Source organism: Phoxinus phoxinus (genome assembly GCF_949152265.1).
Source record: "Phoxinus phoxinus genome assembly, chromosome: 10".
Taxonomy (NCBI): Eukaryota; Metazoa; Chordata; class Actinopteri; order Cypriniformes; family Leuciscidae; genus Phoxinus; species Phoxinus phoxinus.
In genome coordinates, this window is record NC_136885.1 from 26,882,790 (window position 1) to 26,903,690 (window position 20,901).

The 20,901-nt window shown below is 36.8% G+C and overlaps 1 protein-coding gene across 2 annotated transcripts; it reads left to right on the forward strand.

Annotated features, from left to right (window-relative positions):
- Window positions 1-307: 307 nt before the first annotated feature.
- Window positions 308-20,718, forward strand: sh3bp5b (SH3-domain binding protein 5b (BTK-associated)). 2 transcript variants are annotated; one of them, XM_079627097.1, is made up of 9 exons: window positions 308-679; window positions 1,493-1,555; window positions 6,262-6,390; window positions 13,946-14,110; window positions 14,188-14,318; window positions 16,365-16,407; window positions 16,775-16,994; window positions 17,626-17,934; window positions 18,977-20,718. In XM_079627097.1, exons 1-9 carry the CDS (start codon window positions 599-601, stop codon window positions 19,153-19,155), a joined length of 1,320 nt encoding a protein of 439 aa, XP_079483223.1. In that variant the 5' UTR covers window positions 308-598; the 3' UTR covers window positions 19,156-20,718. The 2 variants fall into 2 exon arrangements, with proteins under 2 accessions (XP_079483223.1, XP_079483224.1); XM_079627098.1 differs by lacking the exon at window positions 308-679 and adding an exon at window positions 984-1,217 and having other exon boundaries at window positions 18,977-20,565.
- Window positions 20,719-20,901: the final 183 nt, after the last annotated feature.

Sequence of the window (20,901 nt, forward strand, 5' to 3'; positions counted from 1 at the left end):
AAAATCTTATAAAATTAAATATAGAGGAATATGACCAATTGTCAAAACGTGCATCTCATGGACATCTTCATGAAGAAAGAAAACAAACACAGTAAAGTTGATTTTTTTTGGTCAGCTGGCTGGCCTATTCATTTTTATATACCGTTTTTATATTCATGATGTACACACAACAGGCAACATATTTCGTGGAATGACACCTGCATATCTGTACACTTATCAGGTCCAACAGAGGAAGCCTATGTTCTTTCTTTAGATAAAGCGTTTTTGTCATCGCCAACAATTTGACACTCATTGCCGATAAGTGTTTAGCTGGAGAGAGAGAGAGAGAGTCAGTGTGAAAGCGAAGGGGGCGGGGACATTCACCTTGTCTTCACCATAGACTTCACGGCTCCCATTCAGCACAGCTGTGTGTGTGTATGTGTGCGGGGATCCAGGCACGCGCGTGGGTCTCTTTATTTCTCTCTTTAAATGAGAAATCCGGGCAGTGTCGGGGAATGATATCGGCGATTAGTGTGTAATAGTCTCTAACGGGCGCATAAATCACCCCACAGGAGGGAATCTCTTTTTTTCTTTTCTTTTTGCAAGATAATAAAATAAAATGGACAGCTCAGACAAGGAGAACAGGTCGGATGAAGAATTTGAATCACCCGAAGAGGAAGAGGTAGACCCGAGAATTCAGGTAGATTGTCAGTGATTTTTGTGCTTAAAGGCATGCCAATGTAGGCTATCAAATGAGATGAAAATAGTGATAATTTCAAACACACTTATTACACATTGAGTTAGCCTAATTGATTGGTTTCATATCACATTTTGATTATCGGTGACACTGCATGTTATTGACTTCTTGACACGGAGGGGGAATTATTGATTAATTCGCCGCAACTTGCTTTTTATTGTCGGCTCGTCTGCGGTAGCCTGAGTGCACTGGAGCCTCAGTGTTGCCAGATCCCGCTGGAAAAGCAAGCCACCTGATCTGACAAAACACACGCGTGTAAGAAGCGACGCCAGGTTTTTTTTTCTCGCAAAGAGAAGATCCATTTGATTTGAAGCATGCAGGCCTACTAGCCTGGAATGCATTTGGAGAATCACCGGGGGAAATTCAAGAAACACGGGTGCCTATAGCGAATATAAATTGACAACAGCTAGACTATAGCCTATCAACCTACTGTTGATCATGCTTCATTATGCTATGGATGTCAAGTACTCGCAGTTATGAAGTAATAATAATAATTGCAATCCGAGACTGTCCACATTTAATCGACTTTATGATTTGTATTGTTGATCAGCCTAGTAAGCGGAAATGGCAACACTGCATTTGTTGACTTTTAGAGCTGCTGCTTATTACAGCTCGGTTTAAATGTGCATAGCATCAACCTAGTTTTTTCTCTCTCCTTTGCGCTACTGCAGTCTATGAGATCCAAATGAATGTGAAGCCCTCAATGCTGGGATATGTCTCTATTTTACATTTCTGACTCTTGAGTTTTCTTTACAGGGAGAGCTTGAGAAGCTGAATCAGTCCACAGATGACATCAATAGATGTGAAACTGAGCTTGAGGTATGATTGCACGATCCAACATCCAAAAGTTTGGACTGAATGAATGGTCAAATAATATTTATAGAATAAATATAATTGTATTTAATTAATAAATGAAAGCCCATATGGGCTTTGTGATGGTGGTATTTTTTTCCATTTGTATGCTTATATAGGCTACACACATTATATATTTTCTTTTTGCCAGGAATTTTAATTATTCCTTTTCTAATATGATAATGCCATATTCTCTCTTTTTTTTTTAAATGTATCGGCTGGTAAATTGTTAATAGAAGTCACCTGTCTTAAGTTTGGATTTTGTACCATGGCACACCAAGGAACAGAATGTGTTATAATATCAGGATTATGCAATAGATGGTGTTCCTTGAGCACCATAAATGACTGGAACTTGTATCCAGTAATGAATTCTGTGCTTCACTCACTGTAAAAAGTAAACTTACAAAAAGTTGATGAAAGATCAAAGCCAAAAAATCAAATGACAAGAAATATGATATTTGTGTTGATATTTGGCGTTCATATCCTTTAAATTTTGTATGCAGAGCATTATTTTAGGAGAGTCCAGCGCAGATCTCAGAGATGCAGCATGCAGTAAACAAGGACATGTTTAGACAAAAACACACTCAGCTGTTCAGAATCAGTCATGTGGTCAGTTTGGTCGGACTGCATTGTCCCGATGCCACTGAGTTCATTGTTTAGGCATGTCCTAATTTAATAATTTAATAAAATGACTTAGCTAGTCTGTAGTCTGATTGTGAGTCAAAAAGAGGCCGAAAGAGAAATACTTTCTCAAAATGTCTTAAAATCGCCTGTTTACCGATTTCTCTGGCAGGCCAGCTCCTGAAGCAAAGACACACTGAATATATTAGCAAGTTGTTTCCTGCTGATAAAAATGAAGTAGGTCACATGCTTAACTGTACAGTAATATTAGAGTTGGAAGAGCCGTGAAGATCTTTATAGATCTTTGTTGACTAGGATATCTCTGAAATTCTTAAAACACAATGGAAAGCTTCTGGCTTGTTTTTTTGTTTTTTTAAGTCGACTTATCTGAAAAAGTCGAGTCGACGTTGACTAATCGTTGATGACGTCATTAATAAAAACACAAGAGAATGGAATACTTTGCAACATGCCACAATTTTCAATTTATTAGCAGAAAATTATACAGATGCTGACAGACAGCTCATAACATGTTGCAAGTTAAAGGCAAACAATGCAATGCGTTTTAGTGTAAAAGATGATTGATGCATATGTCGGCATAACATAATGACATTTAGGCCACACAAGATATAGGCTGTAAGCCTACTCACTGTCACAGTCCTTCTCAGTCACAGCTTTTGCTTTTCGACCCTTGTTTGCCAAATGGGGAAAATTGTCGTGCCTCGAACACCTCCTAGTGGTCATTATAACACACAATTACATGACATTGCGTAATAACTTAATAAAAATCACATGATCAGCGCGACTAGTCGACAGCAAGCAAGAACACGCCGACTTTTTGGGACTTTAGCTTATTTACCGTATCCCCCAGAGTCAGATAAGTCCATACATACCCTTTTCATCTCCGTGCGTGCCGTAACTGTCTGACGCACCTACCATTAGCCTAGCTTAGCACAAAGACTGGAGGTAAATGCACGGCTCCAGCTAGCATACTGCTCCCAATAAGTGACTAAATAACGCCAACATTTTCCTATTTACATGTTGTGATTTGTATAGTCACAGCGTGTACAAATAACAAGGTCACATGAGACCATCTAACTGTATACATACTGGGAACTATATTCTCAGAAAGCGAAGCACTGCTACTTCTTCTCCGCCCAAGTAGCAGTGCTTCTTAAATAGTTTATATTTTGCAAATATTTACACCGGACCAAATTCTTAATAAATAAAAGTAAAAAAAAAAAAAAAAAAAAAGTCTTCTTGCTTGACTTTATATATGTGACCTTGAAGTAATCCAAAAGTAATCGATTACATTACTTTCATATTGTGGTACTTGGATTACGTTACTGAATACTTTTTTTATGAAGTAATTTGTAACTGTAACGGAATACATTTTTAAAGTAACCCTCCCAAGCCTGCATGTACTGTAAATAGGAAAATGTTGGCGTTATTTTGTCACTTATTGTGAGCAGTATGCTAGCTGAAGCCGTTTACCTCCAGTCTTTGTGCTAAGCTAGGCTAGCGGTGGGTGCGTCAGACAGAGTTACGGCACACACAGAGATGAAAAGGGTATGTATGGACTTATCTAACTCTGGGGGATATGGTGAATAAGCTAAAGTCCCCAAAAATTCGGCGTGTTCCTTTAGAAATTAAAATTCTGTCAAGAATTACTCACCCTCATGTTGTTCCAACCCCGTAAGACTTTCGTTCATCTTCAGAACACAAATGAAGATATTTTTTATTGAATCTGAGAGCTGTCTCACTCCTCCATGGGCTTTCAAACTTTCTGGGCCGGCAAATTTCAAAGACAATGTTTAAAATAGTTTCAGTGACTACAGTGGCTCAACCATAAGTTTATCAAGTGACAAGAATACTTTTTGTGCGCAAAACCCCCCACAAATAACGACTTTATTCAACTAGACTTTATTCTGAGTGAGTTCACATAGTGTAACAGCGCAGCGCTTCTGGGTTGTACGTTAGAACGTAGGCTTACTATTGGACAGCATCACACGCATCACACACATGACCAGTGTCGGGCCAATAGTGAGCCTACGTTCTGACGTACAACCTAGAAGCGCTGCGCTGTTACACTACAGCAAGTTTCAATTACAGTGAGACAGCTCTCAGATTTAATAAAAAATATCTTAATTTGTGTTCCGAAGATGAACGAAAGTCTTACGGGGTTGGAACAACATGATTGTTGTTCTTACTGTAATTAAGAGTAATTACTGACAGAAATTACTGTAGTAATTACTGCTAAAGTAATTACTGACAGAATTTAAATTTTTGGGTGAACTAACCCTTTAAAGCATCATAGCAGAGCATTAAAATTGACTAGTCTGTCCAACCCCTTTTTTATACACCCAAAAAGTTAAGAAAGTTCAGTATAGTTGTCACTGTTTTTGCAGACTTCCATGACCCAGTCCGACTCTAATGATTGTTCTGAGAATCCTATAATTGAGCTATTTGGCTGTCAACCAAATTAGTGTTGCTTTTGCGTCACTGGCCATGTTGCACTTCAAAGGGGACTAAAGATTTAACTCTTGGTGTTCTCGTTTTCCTGGAATGCGAGTCTGCTGCAAATTATCAATCCGTGTTTTGACAAATGGGATTTAATCTAATTGCTTTGCCTTGGGCAATAAATGGAAAATAATGATTTAATTACATTTATGAAAAAAGGCTTGTTTACAACTCAAGCGAAAAACATATTTTTCCATGTCTGTCAGACATCTTCACATATCTTCTTGCAAATCTGATTACAGATAAACTGATTTTACTCCCGTTTTATGTATAGCACCTTTTATGTGCGATGTAGTTTAGCATAATTCCGTGACAAGATGAAATCTTAAAAGTCTATCCAAATGGCACAAATAATTTCACTGTATAATTCTTGTTTAATGTTTATTATATACATAATATAATTATACTCGGCATTCCTTGTGTTTCCAATTACTCAATTGATTTCAGATGGTGTCAGCATAAATCAATGTGGTAATTTCTATAAAGTTTGTTTGTGCCATCTCAACTCTGTGTAGAGTTTATTTTGGTTGGCATGATGCGTTACAATGTATCACCTTTGATCCAGAACTATGTTCATAAAATAAATAACTCAAAACTGTATTAAAAGTATAATTCTGGTTGATACCAGTAAGCTAAATTAGCTACTATTTATTTTCATGTTATGGCCAATATTAAAATTATATATTTTGTTTTAATAACTTAAAATAAATAAATTAAATGTATGAAATTAAATGCTACAAATGAATTTGAATCACAAAAATAATTATACAGTTTGAAAAATGGATATTCATTTTGAGATTTGCTTCAAATTGTATTTAATGGTGTTATATATATATATATATATATAATAAAATAAAATATATATATATTTTAGCTTGATGTAAAAATGTTATGCCATTTGGTTATCATCATTAATAATTAGTTTTTTAAGATTAACGTTGAGTGTATGTTTACACAACAATGATTCACTAAAGATAGAAAAGTTTTTACTTTGCGTTTTTCACATACAGACGACAAAATTTCCCGTCCGCACAGATCAGCGAAAACGACTAAATCGCTGTATTATGCTGCCAGACCAGTAGATGGCGATGTCACTTTGTAAAGAAACGACTCGACTATAGACTGAACATGAATATATATGTGCATGACATCAGTTTTCACAAATTCGTGTTTTTGTAGTATACACAGAGAAGATAACAGAATCATAAAAAAAACAAAAAAACTTGCACATTTAAAACACGTTTTCAAAAGTATGTTTTCAGGCCCCAAAAATGCTGTTTTCCTGTAAATGAATGGTCAGAACGCAAAGTTTTCTGTTTTTTGGTTGAAAACAGTGTAGTGTAAACGCCCCCTAAGTGAGTATTAGATGACGGCAAAGGTATTCTAAATATACAAATAGAGAAAATAAGCAAATTACAATTAAATATACAATCCCAACAGATTCGATAATTAAAAAAAAGTCTCTAATATTTGCTGGTCCCAGTACAGTATATTGTGCATCCCTAAACAGATGTTCATGTTTGTTCCGTGTCTAGGATGCCAGGCAGAAGTTTCGTTCTGTGCTGGTGGAAGCCACTTTAAAGCTAGATGAGCTGGTGAAGAAGATTGGAAAAGCGGTGGAGGAATCGAAGCCGTACTGGGAGGCCCGGCGGGTGGCACGGCAGGTGAGGCCAAGAAAATCAAAACAAGAACCCAATATTATCTTCCTAAAGCCAACTTCACCCACACAGCATCTGTTTTTAGTTGGCACTCCACCATTTTGTCTGCGGTGTGTTTTCTTTTATCCCTCTCTGGAGATTGCTCCGCTATCAGCTTGTTATCGGCTATGAGCTGGATGGCACAGTAGCATTAACTCTAGATCTGTCACAGGTGGTTGGCTTCATTCGACAAGGCATATAAGACTTTGCAGAGAGAGAGAGAGAATGTTTAAATGCTCAATTCTCGGTTCCCTTTTCTCAAAGGCCTGTGCTATTCTAAGAGCAGATTATCAGTTTATCTCTGGTTAGTGAATTGCAGCTGGGGTGTTGGAGGGGGGAGAAAGGGCTGTAAAATGTCTCATTTTCTTCGACTTGTAAAAGCAAAGTTCCTCTGATTTTATAGTATACAACACTTGGTGAACTTTATTTGACTGAATCAGTAACAACAGGAGAGTTGACCTGCTCTGAAACTGGGGCAAGATAGTTTAAAATGTTGTGCTTTTCACTCCATGAAGGAAGAATTGTTGGTGGCCTATTTAATTTCACTGACAAAGCACCTGATTTTCTTCAGTTTCCTTGGTGGTGAAGGAGAGCGATGTACCCTTTGAAGTTATTTTCCTCAGGGACAAACAGAAGTGTTTTTATGGAAACAGTCCCGTTTGGGTTGTCAAGCTCCTTCATAATGAAAAATGTGGAGATGATTCATTTAAACTGGTTTAAAATGTCTTCGGTCTTCTGAAGGATGAGCTTTTATACGGACAGGTTATTCTAATTTGAAACACCAGTTGCCTTTTAACGAGAAGTGTTTTGTCTTGCATTATGCTACATTGTCAAAAACTGCTTCTGTTAGGGGGAAAACCCCTCAAAATTGCACAAACAAAATGAAAAATGTTTTTAATGAAAAATCTGTCCCTCCATTGACGAGCAATTACCACTTTGACGCTTCAAAAAGTTCATAAAAAGATTGTAAATCTAATCCATATTAATCGAGCCATTTAATCCAAATTTTCTGAAGGGATTCAATCACTTTATGATGAACAGGTTTAATTTAGGCTCGAAGATGATTGTTTATTTTTGGGTGAACTAACCCTTTATTTTAATTTTTTTTACTACTACTACTAATAATAATAGTAAAATAATATTTATATTTATAATGAATCTTAGCTTAAAGTACAAGCATGTCATTTATTATTCATTATTATTACCGGTAATCTTACACAAATATGGCATTTATTATTAAAATCATTTTTATGAAAAGAATCATATTCATTATCATAATTATCTTAAATTAATATTTGCTTGATGCTCAATTATGCTATTTATTATTACTGAAATAATAATAATAAGAATCATCTTTAAAATTCTTTATAATAATATTCGCTTGCTGTACAATTTTTATGCCATTTGATGATCATTATTATTAGTAGTAATAATACTAATAATTTTTATCATTGATCTTTGATTGATATACTATTTTTATGTAATATCTGGTTTTGTTTATGTAGACATGATATCCTGACCCAAATTCCCAGAAGAGTGAGACTGTAACATTTATGGTTTTCATATGTGTAACAGATATGTCAGGATTTACACTGCATGATCTCTCTCTCTCTCTCTCTCTCTCTCTCTCTCTCTCTCTCTCTCTCTCTCTCTCTCTCTCTCTCTCTCTCTCTCTCTCTCTCTCTCTCTCTCTCTCTCTCTCTCTCTCTCTCTCTCTCTCTCTCTCCTTTCTCTCTCTCGTTCCCTCTCTCTCTCTCTCTCTCTCTCTCTCTCCTTCCTCTCTCTCTCTCTCGTTCTCTCTCGTTCTCTCTCGTTCCCTCTCTCTCTCTCTCTCTCTCTCTCTCTCGTGCTGTCTCTCTGCAGTGAACACTTGACTGCAGTGAAGCTTTAACTGTTTCATGTCTCTCTCCCCCCACCCCTGCACTGTCTGAACACCTCCCCCTGATTTTCCATCAGTATATTTAGAAAAGCATTTCAAACAACCACTTATGACCTCTCCTGCCAGTTTAATTTTTCGCAAGGATCAGTGGAAATCCCCCCTAATTCAAATATGACCTTATTTAGAGCTAATTTCTCTCCCCCTGCCCCCCCCCCCCCTTCTGAGCTTCGCCTTGGTTTGAAATCACTTCTGCAATAGACAACATCCTTTTTCTTTATATATTTATATGTGCTATATTCAAAGAAGCAGCTGACTGTTTTAGACCACAGCATATCGCAGATCTGATGCATTCCAATGTCTCTCTAAATGAAAGGCCTCGTAGTCTCGTTTTTAAAAGAGGTCAGTTTGCTGTCCCATGAAACCGTACTGTAAGAAGCTCTTGATCAAAACTTAACAGCTTGTTCATCTAGCCGTGTAGATGAAACAATTGTGATTTTTATTCGCAATCTGTATTTAGAGTGGCCCACTTCAAAGTCTAGTTTACACTTATACAATCGTCAAGTGTCCATCACAGTCCTTTGAAATTTGCAAGGCTTCAGCAGCAGTTGTCAGAATCATTTAGCTCTGAAGGCAGTTGAAGACTCTTGAGTTTAGATGGAATCAGTGATGAGGTATAATGAATGCAGGAAACCGTATAAGCACCACGTATGACCGGTCTGCTGATTCGCGGATTGAAGTTTTTTCAGAACTGTTCTCATATTAATAATTCAGAACACATTTCTCATTAAGAGCTGAATAATGCACACACATACTCATTCTCATATATACATTGGTTTTCCGGCTACTGTACTTCCAGTATGCTTGTAAAAAAAAAAGATTTAGCTGGGATAGATTTGTGAAGACTTCAACATTATCATTCATTATCAAGAGCCATGAAATATATTTTAAAGGCAAATTAAATGAATGAAGTTGCATATTTTAACGCAATTATTTTGGTAGCATTAAAGGGATAGTTCACACAGAAAGGAACATTTTCATAATTTATTTACCATCATGTCTTTCCAAATGTGTACGAGTCTCTTCTGCAAGATACAAAAGAAGATTTTTTTTTAAAGTCAATTTGGTCCAATGTTGTTTGCTTTGCTGCCGTAACAGCAGGCGCAATGATATTACGCAGCGTCTGAAAATAGTCCCCAGCTCTGTAACTTCCAACGTGACCGGCACTAAGTTTGTAATATCATTGCGCCTGCTGCACCCATGGTACGGCCAATGGTACGGCAGCACAGTTCCTTGATTATTACGCAGGAATGAGAGTATAGTTCCTAGACATATTGGCCTAGAAAGTCGCAACTTTTACGTTCTGTCGGTCTTAGCACACGATGTAACTACAGAAGAGTCAAGTTTTAAATAGGAAACATATCTAAACTCTTTGGTCATTTTTTGGAGAGAGATGCTAACGGTCTAATCAGATTAAATGGTCTGTGCTAAGCTATGCTAAAAGTGCTACCGCCAGACCCGGAGATCGGCTGAATGGATTCGAAAACGGTAAAACTCGACTGTTTAACTCTAGTGGAGTTGAAAAATGAGCCTATTTCCAAAAAAAGTGGAGTGTTCCTTTAAAGCTAAATTTTCAACATCATTACTTCAGTCTTCAGTGTCACATGATACTTCTCAAATCATTCTAATATGCTGATTTGGTGCTCAATATTGAAAACAGTTATGCTGCTTAATATTTTTGGATTCTTTGATAAATAGAAAGTGCAATAGAACCGCATTTTTTATGTAACAATATACAAGTCTTTAATGTCAGTTTTCAAATTGAATGCACGTGCCCAATAAAAGCAAGTAAATATTGAGGTCTTAAAGGAGAACTCCGGTAAATTTTAACATTGAGCTCAATTTTTAGTAAATGTGGAGTGCTGTTAATACAGAGAACAACGACAAAAATTGGTGTTGCCTACACTGTGTTATCCTATTTTTAAAATTTGCACCCTATTGACTTGAATGGGGCAAGTTTTAAACCTGCTTTTATCCTCTTAACATATTTGATGTGTCATACAAGTGCCCAGCCATGTTGAGTGATTCCTTAAGAGTGAACACGAGTGAATCTGACTGCAGTAGATGTGACAAATATGAATAAAAATGATGTTATATCACCCAGCGCAAATACCTGTATTTAGTTCCTGTTTTCGGTGGAAGTCCAAAGTAGTCGATTGTCGAGTTCACGCGCATAGGTTTAGTTACTATGATCACGCGCGTGAACTCGACAATCGTCAATAGGGTGCAAATTTTAAAAATAGGATAACACAGTGTAGGCAACACCGATTTTTGTCGTTGTTCTCTGTATTGACAGCACTCCAAATTTACTAAAAATTGAGCTCAATGTTAAAATTGACCGGAGTTCTCCTTTAATAGTACAGCAAAACCAGTCTGTTTATTTCTCTGATCCTAAGAATGAAACGGGCTGTTTTTGCTGTTGTACCTTTGAGACGTCTGAATGTAAATAATAACCTGCATAATGATTTGCTAGCCATGTGTTTAGCTAATCAGTATATAACCACAATGTAGAGTGTGGAAATGAGTGGCAGTGCTTAAGTGCTGTGAACGTTAGACTCTTGTCTAGTTATAACACTGAACTGCTCTGTTTTAGAAGAGCAAGGGAAATCATTTTGCCGTGATGTGTCCTCAGAGCACACTTGAACACAGGGACGGACCTTTCTGCTGCCGATTTGTAATGTCCAATGATGGTTTCAATGGTCTCACTCAGCACTTCAGTTTGAGAAGCGGGTAGCGCTCTTGTCAGATGGTCCGTCAGCAGAGCTAAAACACCTGCAGCTATGAGCGGGTGTCATGGAAATCTCTCGGAATGCCACTGCAGTCTTCTCATAAAAATAGGAGCAGCTTGAACATAAATGCTTTCGCTTTATGACTACCTCAGATGTCCTAAATGTGAACTTGTGTTTTCTGTTTTCCTAAGGCCAGGATTATCGCAATGTTTGTGCTTTTCCTGCTTGTATGCTGTCATAATTAAAGAATAATGTGGTTCAATTGTTCAGAAAATGCTTAGTTTAAAGCTTTGACATTTAGCCTTAAATATTGTTGACGTTCATAGCAAATTATCAAGTTATTATTACTATGAATCATACATTTGATTATTGAGTTGGATACAATTAGACTATTAGTACACAAAGGCCAATGTTGCTCGGTATAAGTCAAAAGCATTATAATAAGAATTTTTATTTCACCACATCCTCAAACACTATAAGACATATTGTGAAGCATTCCCAGCTCACAAAAATATGTTCTTAGAACGTTTTGCTAATGTTCCCATTAAGTTATGAAAAGTTATTTTTTTTTTAAATGTTTTAAAAACCTTTTTTGGTTATGGAAATATTGAATTTTGCAAACATTATAATGTGTGCTGCTGGTGAACTGCTATAGCTGTTTAACGGTGACCGCATGGCACCAAAGCAGTTTTATTGCAATCAGTTTATGAGTCATAACCTTTCTGCTGCCTTCCGCCTTCAGTCAATAAGCTTTAAAGAATAAGTTGGAGAATTTCATAATGGCTATATTTATCACATAGTTAGTCCCAGTTAGTCCCCCCCCCCTCTTAGTCCCAGTAGGCCAGTGTGCGTTGAAGCAATACAAGCATTAGTCTTGAGAGGGGTGATCTCCAGGTCAAAAAAATGATCTTGTTTTTATGCCGGTCAAATGAGATGTACAAAAGCATTGCTAATGACTTTAACCAATTGCCCTGGTTCTGGCATAATGACATCAGAACAGCATGTCAACTGGGTCACTATCGACCTAAAACATCTCATTTATGAGGTCGTCTCTGTATTATTTTTGGTCAGAATTCGATTAAAGCTGTAGTAAAATCGGGGGTTTGAAAGAGGATGAAGCTTTGATGCAATAAGACTTTTCCATTTAAACAAAGAAAAGCACTTTTTCTGTCCATTTAATTGCAGTAAAGGTAATAATCATCTTCTCTGTGTAAAAGTTTCCTGGAATGAAATCAAATTATTTGTGCTGCTTGTTAAATATTAAATGTGATTTATTTCAATGCCTCTCTTTGCTGCGAAACTGATTTGAAGCAGTTAGTATTAACACACTACTCCTCAAGAGTACCTCTGAGCGCAAATTGAATGAATATTTGAACAAGTTTTCCCCTGCATAAACATGAAAGCTTCTAAAGTTTTGACATCTGCTGAATTCTTTAAGAGTACTGGCCATTTTAAAGACTTTGTAGCTTGAGTGTTGTCTTTTTATGGTTCTGTTCACTAGTGCTGTCAATCGATTAAAAAAACGTTACTAATTAATCGCACATTTTTTCTGTAATTAATCACACCTAACAAGGTTTAATATATTATTTATATTGTAATCATTTCACATTTCCAAATGAATGTAGAAACAACATTATGACAGTATATTTTAAATATTTGTTTACTGGATTTTTATTTTTTTTACAAATGAAGGCCAGTATCTCAGATACCAATACTGCTACTGATGTCTCAATGAAAATGATAATTTTTCTAAATTTTAGCCATTAGCCATTCCACATTACAATTTAGAATTTTAACATTTATTAGGCTTTATAATAATGTTACATTTAGCTATGGCTTTAATATATTCATTTCATTTCATTTCACAACTTTCTACGCCAGCCCTTCGATCTTTCTCTGTCCTTTCCTGGGTGGACTGGAGATCTGTCCTGCCATCTGCAGTGATCCCCTGTTGTCAGCTCTCTGTGGCAATGCGGCAGCATCGTGTCAACTTTAAAGCCGGAGCTAAAAATAGCCTGACTGTGAGTGAAGAAGGGATGGAGGAAAAGTAAAAAGTAAATGAATTGAGCTGTCTCAAATGAAGAATGAAAGACTATAATAGGACGGATTGGATGAAAGGTAGAGGATTATCCCTGGGATTATTGCGTATCCATTGGACTGCCAGTGTTTCTTTGAGACAGTGCACATTCAGTTTTGAGTCTCATAGCATTCAAGGTCTTAGAGTAGAGATATGCATCACTTTCCCTGGGTGACCAACATATCCAGAATGTTGTTTTATTGTGAATGTTCACACTGCTGTCAAAAATGTCAAAAAGCACCATATAATGTTTTACACTTGTTTGTGCTTGTGTGTATATATATATATATATGTAGAGAGAGTAAGTAATGCATAATGCAGAACATAAACTTTGAATGAATTACTGGCATACTGAACGGTATGATTTTCTCCAAATTTCTGAGTTGGTTTTTATGATCTCTCTCTCTCTGCTGTAAATCTCTTCAAAGTGTGAAATTGCCTCATTGCCATTGGTTGGTTTAAAAACCTATCCTGTTTTGTGTGGCTAAGTCGGTAAGAGGTTTCCGCAGAGGTTTTCTGTCAGTGTGAGTTACGTGGAGATTAAAGTTAAAAAGTGAAGGAATAGGAAAGGATTACGTTTTGCACGTCTTTAGCTCGGCTTGCTTTAATTCACCATAATGGAAGTTCAAGGGTGACTTTTAATATGTCACCATACAGGAAGTTCTGTGCATGAATAAAGTTTCTCCATCTCTTGCACTGATTGCTTCATGGATTATCCACAATGTTGTTTACTTTGGCATTGCACTCTGTTTATGTAAATGCATTTTACCCGTTTCCTAGACTCAGCTGGAAGCACAGAGATCCACGCAAGACTTCCACAGGGCCACGGAGGTACTGCGGGCGGCCAAAGAGACCATCGCCCTGGCTGAACAGAGGCTGCTGGAGGACGACAAGAAGCAGTTTGACTCGGCCTGGCAGGAGATGCTCAACCACGCAACACAGCGAGTGAGTGATGCAAAGTTGTGGGATGGTAGAATGAGGTGAACCAGGAAGTACTCTAACATCCCTGTTTCGGTTTATAGGTGATGGAGGCAGAGCAGATAAAAACACGCAGTGAGCTTCTGCACAAGGAGACCGCAGCCAAATACACTGCCGCCATGAGCCGAATGAAACAGCTGGAGAAGAAGCTCAAACGCAACATCAACAAGTCTAAGTATGCACCGATTCATTTGTTAAGTTGAACACATTCAGTTTCCCATTCAGTGAAACCATTTTGGCTAGTAGTCTTTGCTAGGGATGCTCCGATCCACCTTTTTTGTTTCCGATACCGATTCCGATACCTGCAATTCAATATCGGCCGATACCGAGTACCGATCCGATACAAAGGTAAAATGTTAAAAGAGCTAAATTACTTAATAAGCTGTATGCATTACTTTGCAAGATATCAGGCTCAACTTAAACAATATTTTTTTAGCCTTGTAAAACAAAATGATAAACAATGTATTCACAAGTTTAGTGATTTATTAAACCAGCACCAGAGCAACAAGTGCAAAATAAAATAAAAAGTTCAGTAGCTTAAACTTGTTGACATTCAAAATTAAAGTGCAAAATTTGCACATGATGTTTAATGGATACTATTTGCACTGCAAATAGGAAATTAAACTAGAATAGTGGATAATTAAGCAGTAAAATTTAGTCTAGAAAAGTGCACAATAATTGTATTAAATCTGAACATGAAAAAACATTTAGTGGGGAACAAATATGAGAATAAGCGTAACACTAAATCTGGTAAAACGTTACACATTGCTCTTTGTATTGTTGTAAAATACATTCATGAAAAACAAGATAACAAAAATCAAAAATATTAATTATTTTATAGCCTACTATAAAATTGAGACATGTTTTAAATGTATAGCACAGCGGTTTAATGAGGCAGCAACATGATGAATGGTACAGAACTATACAGAACAGTCGCTGTATTGATATGAAAAGCGGCACACAGCGCTTATGCGCATCCCGAGCGCAGAATGATGCGCTTGAAGCAACATGAGTCACAGCGCGCAGCGCGTCGAGTCCACATTGAAGAGTTCAAAGCACGAAGGAAAGACATATTGATGCTTAGAGTATTATACAGTATCTCTCTAGTCTAAGCAATAGTTTATTTATTATTTTCTTTTAACAGTTTTAAATGTCAGTTACTGTGCGCGTGAAGAACAGTTAGCTGCTATAGTGCTCTGACTCCAGTGTTGTGAGCAGACACCCGGTAGAAAGGAACTTAGTTAAGGTACAGCAATAAAGTCCGGCAAGATAAAGTTGTTTAATGCAAAACCATAGACCTATATCTATAGATCAAGTATAATTATAGTAACATTGAATCATCTTGGAGAGAGTTGTTCATCGTGTTTGACTGTCGTAACCGAACGCGACGCGCTATTTGATGCTGAATGGAGAATGACTGACAGCCGCAGCGGAGGGAAAAAGTGTACGTGATCTTGAATTTAATGACTTAAATATTCATTTATATCTCACATTATACTATATAATGTGAGATATAAACACTTATAATATAGTGCACGACAACTTTATGGTGCTTTATAATGTTTTTGTGCCTTTTGTGGGGCTTAACAATAGCACAGAATAGTATACGCACAATATCGGATTTGGATCGGCCTCGTCTGACCGATACCCGATCCGGCAAAAATGTCAGTATCGGAGCCGATCCCGATACTGAATATCGGATCGGCGCATCCCTAGTCTTTGCTTATCGTGTCTGATGCATATTGCACATAAAAATGGCATGAGGATCCTTAAACCGCCAACAGATGGTTGCTATGTTGTATGTTTATGGGGACTGTAAGTTTTACTTTGGTGGTGTAGTTAATTTAGTAGCGATTCCAGATTTACCCACTCCACGGCCCGAAAAAATCCCTACAAAAGTACATGAACACTACGTCAGTATGAAATATGTTACAACGCAATTTTTAATGCACCATTTTTTGTTCTACGTAGGCAGTTTTTGTCCATAATTAGTTGTGTCTGTGAGACTCGGCTCATGTTAAACCCTAACTATCAGTTTTAGGTTTCTCACACGTGATGGTGACTCGGCAGGCTCAACTCTATCACTGAACCCTATTAATCCTCTCACTCATCATTAGATTAATGTGTCAGCATATGTGAACGGTTGCCATGGTGATACGTACAATGATATTTATAGGCCTTTACAGTAGCTCTAATCGCTTTTTCTCACTCTCTTTTTCAGGCCCTACTTTGAAATGAAGGCAAAGTATTACTTGCAGCTTGAGGTACTTATGGATGTTTCATGATAAGTGCTACATGATAAATAATTTTTAAATACATAAAACAGTTTTAGTAATTTTATTATAATTTCAAAATCTATTAAAGATTTACTTAACATTTACCTTTTTGTATATTGGTTTAAGAATAAATTGGAGTTTGAAAGCTAATTTTACATATCCTCAAAAAATAATCTTCTCAAATATTGAATACAGAAAATATAAATACATATTTTTAATTATTCAATCATATTTTTATGATTTGATCTATTTACCTGTATGTGTTGGCCCTTACTGTATTTTTGGCCATGCTTCCATGTTCCATTTTCATATTTTGTATTATGTCAACTCATTTTTTGTGTCCTTCCCTCTTAAGCAACTGAAGAAGAATGTGGATGACCTCCAGGCCAAGCTGACGCAGGCTAAAGGGGAATATAAGTCAGCCCTCAGGAACCTGGAGATGATCTCAGATGAGATCCATGAGCGCAGACGTTCTTCAGTCATAGGCCCTCGGGAGAGAGGTGTGGGTGCAGAGGGGGACGGTGTCATCGCTGAAGACTTGTCTGGCTTTAAGATGGAGTCTGATGGAATATCAAGTGAGTCCATGCAACACTGTCTCTAGACAGCACTCTAGGCATCATATATTCTCAGTAGGCAGCTAAATTAGGCTGCCTTTTAAAAATCATTGCGTAATTATAAGGCCCGTTCCCAGAATGCTTCGCAAAAATTTTTAATTCAAGATGCAAGACAGAGTGAAGGGAAATTGTGATTATATCTTGTACTGAAAAGCACTGATAAAAATGTTTCAATTTAATTTCAAATGGATAATTTCACTAAATAGTTGTTTTATTTAATATAATATTTATAGCATATATATATATATATATATATATATATATATATATATATGTGTGTGTGTTGATGGATATTTGTTGATATATATTTTTGTCTTTATTTTATTATTTGCTCACTCTTATGTCGTTCTGAAACCTGATTCAGAATAAGACCTGATTAAGATCATGTGGTTCGTTGATTTTAAAAACCTTTGGATATAAAGTTTTATCTGTTTATAACGTTATGTTATACGTTTTTTTTCTGCGTCTATTATAGTACATTTAGTAAAAAGTACAAGTGTCTACATAAAATGTCTATTTGTATAAAAATTCCAAACTATAGCCTGACCATCTACATGTTCCAGAATCTGATTTCTCCTTTGTCTTCCTGCAGTGGCGTCTGGGTCCTACGAGGATGAAAACTGCAGCACGAGTGCCATGTCAGAGGAAGACTCTGAGACTCAGTCCAACAGCAGCTTCAGTTCTGGGCCGAACAGCCCTCTGGACTTGCCTTACCCTTTCTCCTCCTCCTCATCCTCCTTTTCCTCTACCTCTCCAACCTCCACCTCCCCCTCCTCTCGCCCCTGCAGTCTGGACCTGCCCAGCACCGTCTCTTTGTCTGATTTTAGCCTGATGTCCCCCATCCTCGGCCCACGCAGCGAATGCAGCGGCGCATCCTCCCCCGAGTGTGACCTAGAGAGAGGTGAGATATTCTTAGATGCGTTTGCGTTGACGGATGGGACCCAAATAACGCTGCACTAGCACGTGAGGGATTGAATTAAGGCTTGTTCTTGTTTCTCCTGTGAGACGATGCCATTTTTCTTTGTTTGCTGCCTGCTTGCACCTGTGCCCTCTAGAGGGGGTCATTAATCTCACTGATGGATAACTGTGTGGCTTTTCAGCGCCTAAATAAGTGCAAAACAAATGTATCTGCTAAAATGTGATGTTTTTTAAAGCAGGGCTGTTATTTTACACATGAATATAAATATCTAGAATGATTATAAAATATGATTTATATATGATATGATTATGATTTGAAATATGATTTTATCATATTTATTTTTATATTTATATCACATGAGTACATTTAGTATAATTATTGAAAAATATATATAATAACCTTATTATTATTTTTATAATTAACATTTTATTATTATAATAATTGAATACATATGAGTACATTTAGTACAATTATTGGAAAAAATATATAATATCCTTATCATTGTTATATTTTATAATTAACATTTTATTATTATTATTATATATAAATTATATGTAATAAATTATGCTATTAAATAAACAGTACAATTATATGTATATAATATGTATGTATTTTATAAATTGTACTGTGTATGTATGTATATATATAAATATATATATATATAATTTTTTTTTAAGAAAATGTTTTGCAAAATACTATGTTACATTATAATAATTTAGAATACAATAACATAATTATAACGGTGTTAGTCATACAATATAATATTACGTGTGTGTGTGTATATATATATACAGTGTGTCTTTTTTCTTTCTTTCTTTTTTTCCCATTTATTACTTGTACGCTAGCAACACCAAGGTTGAGAGTTATTTTTCCAGGAAATGCATGAACTGATAAAATGTATACTTTTATGCATTTGGCTTACGCTTTTATCCAAAGCGACCTACATTGCATTCAATGTTAATTATAATAATAATATTTTGCTCTTTAATTACTGTGGTTGATTAATCCGCTTCATTGTGTACAGGTGACAGAGCAGAAGGTGCCGAGACCGTACTGGACAACGTTCTCAATAACAATCGCATCAGCAACACTAAAACAACCTTTGGCCTGGATAGCCGTTTCCGCCTGCTATCTCTAAAACTTAGCCGAAATGAAGGCAGAAAAAACGCTCAGAAATCCACAATCCTGCTCGATGGGATGTGACCGCAACATTCCCACGACGTTGATGTATTCATCCACATTCTGTGTGCTATGGAAAGGCACTGGCAGCCACTCGTCCTCCACTTCAGTGTCATCCCAGCCCATTCCTCTCACTGTCTAGAACGTTCCGCCAACTTTCAGACTGAACTGTCACTCGATCTCACAGGTGCGAGAAAAGCAACCCACGATGTGCTGAGGAGGCAAATATCCCATTTGAAGAGGAAAAGAACTGGGTTAAGCTTTGAAAAGACGACAAATCTCTATAAAATACATTAATTGTGATATCAACATTCCCACACGTTCCTGTTAAGATCTAAAGATTCTGAAGACACTTAGGGATGACGTTAGCACTTAATTAAGATGCATAAGAGATTAGTTATTCTGTAGATTTATGCCACTCTTTAAAATCTGTGTAACTGTCATGGAAAATATACAGAGTCAGATTTGTTTGGCAGTATAATGTTACATCTGCGCATGAACAAACTCACCTGCATGTCCTTCATAAAAAAAAAGGACTCAAAAATCATCTGAGGAACCTCTGCGCTGCATCGGTGACTGTTGAGGAAGTGAAGCCAACCAATCACAGGACACCTTCTCAATGTCGTCCGGAGACCTGCAGCGGCTACAGGCTGATACATACAGGTCACTTTTTTACCTTCCTTCACAAGCCAAAAGTGTGAGCTTCCCTACACGAGTGGACCGTGTGCATGATGCTCCATTTTTGTCTCCCTATGTAAAGAACAATCATAATTTTCAATATAAATAGAAAAAAGCAATAGAAACAGTTTCACAACAGTTTTGTGGAAAACAATGGTTCAGAAAGTAGTGTAAAAAGCTGGATCCTACTGTACTTGCACTGTTCTGAAGGGGGCAGAAGGCTTATGGGAATCCTTTGATGGGTCTCGGTGGGGGACGTACAGCACTGATGAAGAAGACGATTACTGAATGTTTCATCCAGCTTGTGTGGTGCAGTAGGCACTCATTTCGACACAGATGGCACAGCTTCAGGTCTAGTCATTAGGCTTTGTGTTTTTGTGTGACCGTGTCTCATTTTTTATATTTTTTTGTTCTCAAATGTTAGTTCTTTTGATCTGTAGCCGTTTTGAGAAACGATGGTAAGAAAAGAAACCCTGTAGCAGTATTTAAGTGATTTATGGTGTTTCGTCTTTTGTTGTTTACAAAGCTTGTGTAATTGTTTTCAGACTGAAATAAAATGATACCTACAGCACAATTATTAGTCAAGTAAGTCAAATAGTCACTGTTAGCTTACTGCCGTAAAACATTTTCCGTGTCCGAGTCGGTGACCCTGTGCGCAATGCCACTCCGCTTCAGGCGACCTGAGTTTGAGTACCGGCTTGCATTCTTTTTGTGCTGTCAAATCTCTCTACTTAATAAAAATAAAATAAATACATTAAAAAAAATTCCGGGTTAAATGCAAGTTATGATCATTTATGTGGAATACAAACACGCACACAACACAACCATTAAAAAGTTTGGTGTCTGTAAGATTTTTTTTTAAAGTCTATGCTCACTGGTTGTTTTTATCATGTATTCAAATGTAATTTATTCCTGTGATTGCAAAGCAGCCATTATTCCAGTCTTCACATGATCCTTCAGAAATTATTCTAATATGCTGATTTATTGCACTAGAAACATTACCAATGATAAAAACAGCTGTGCTGCTTAATATTTTTGAGGACACTGTGCTACATTTTTTCGGATTATTTTTTAGCAGCCTAATAAGGAGAA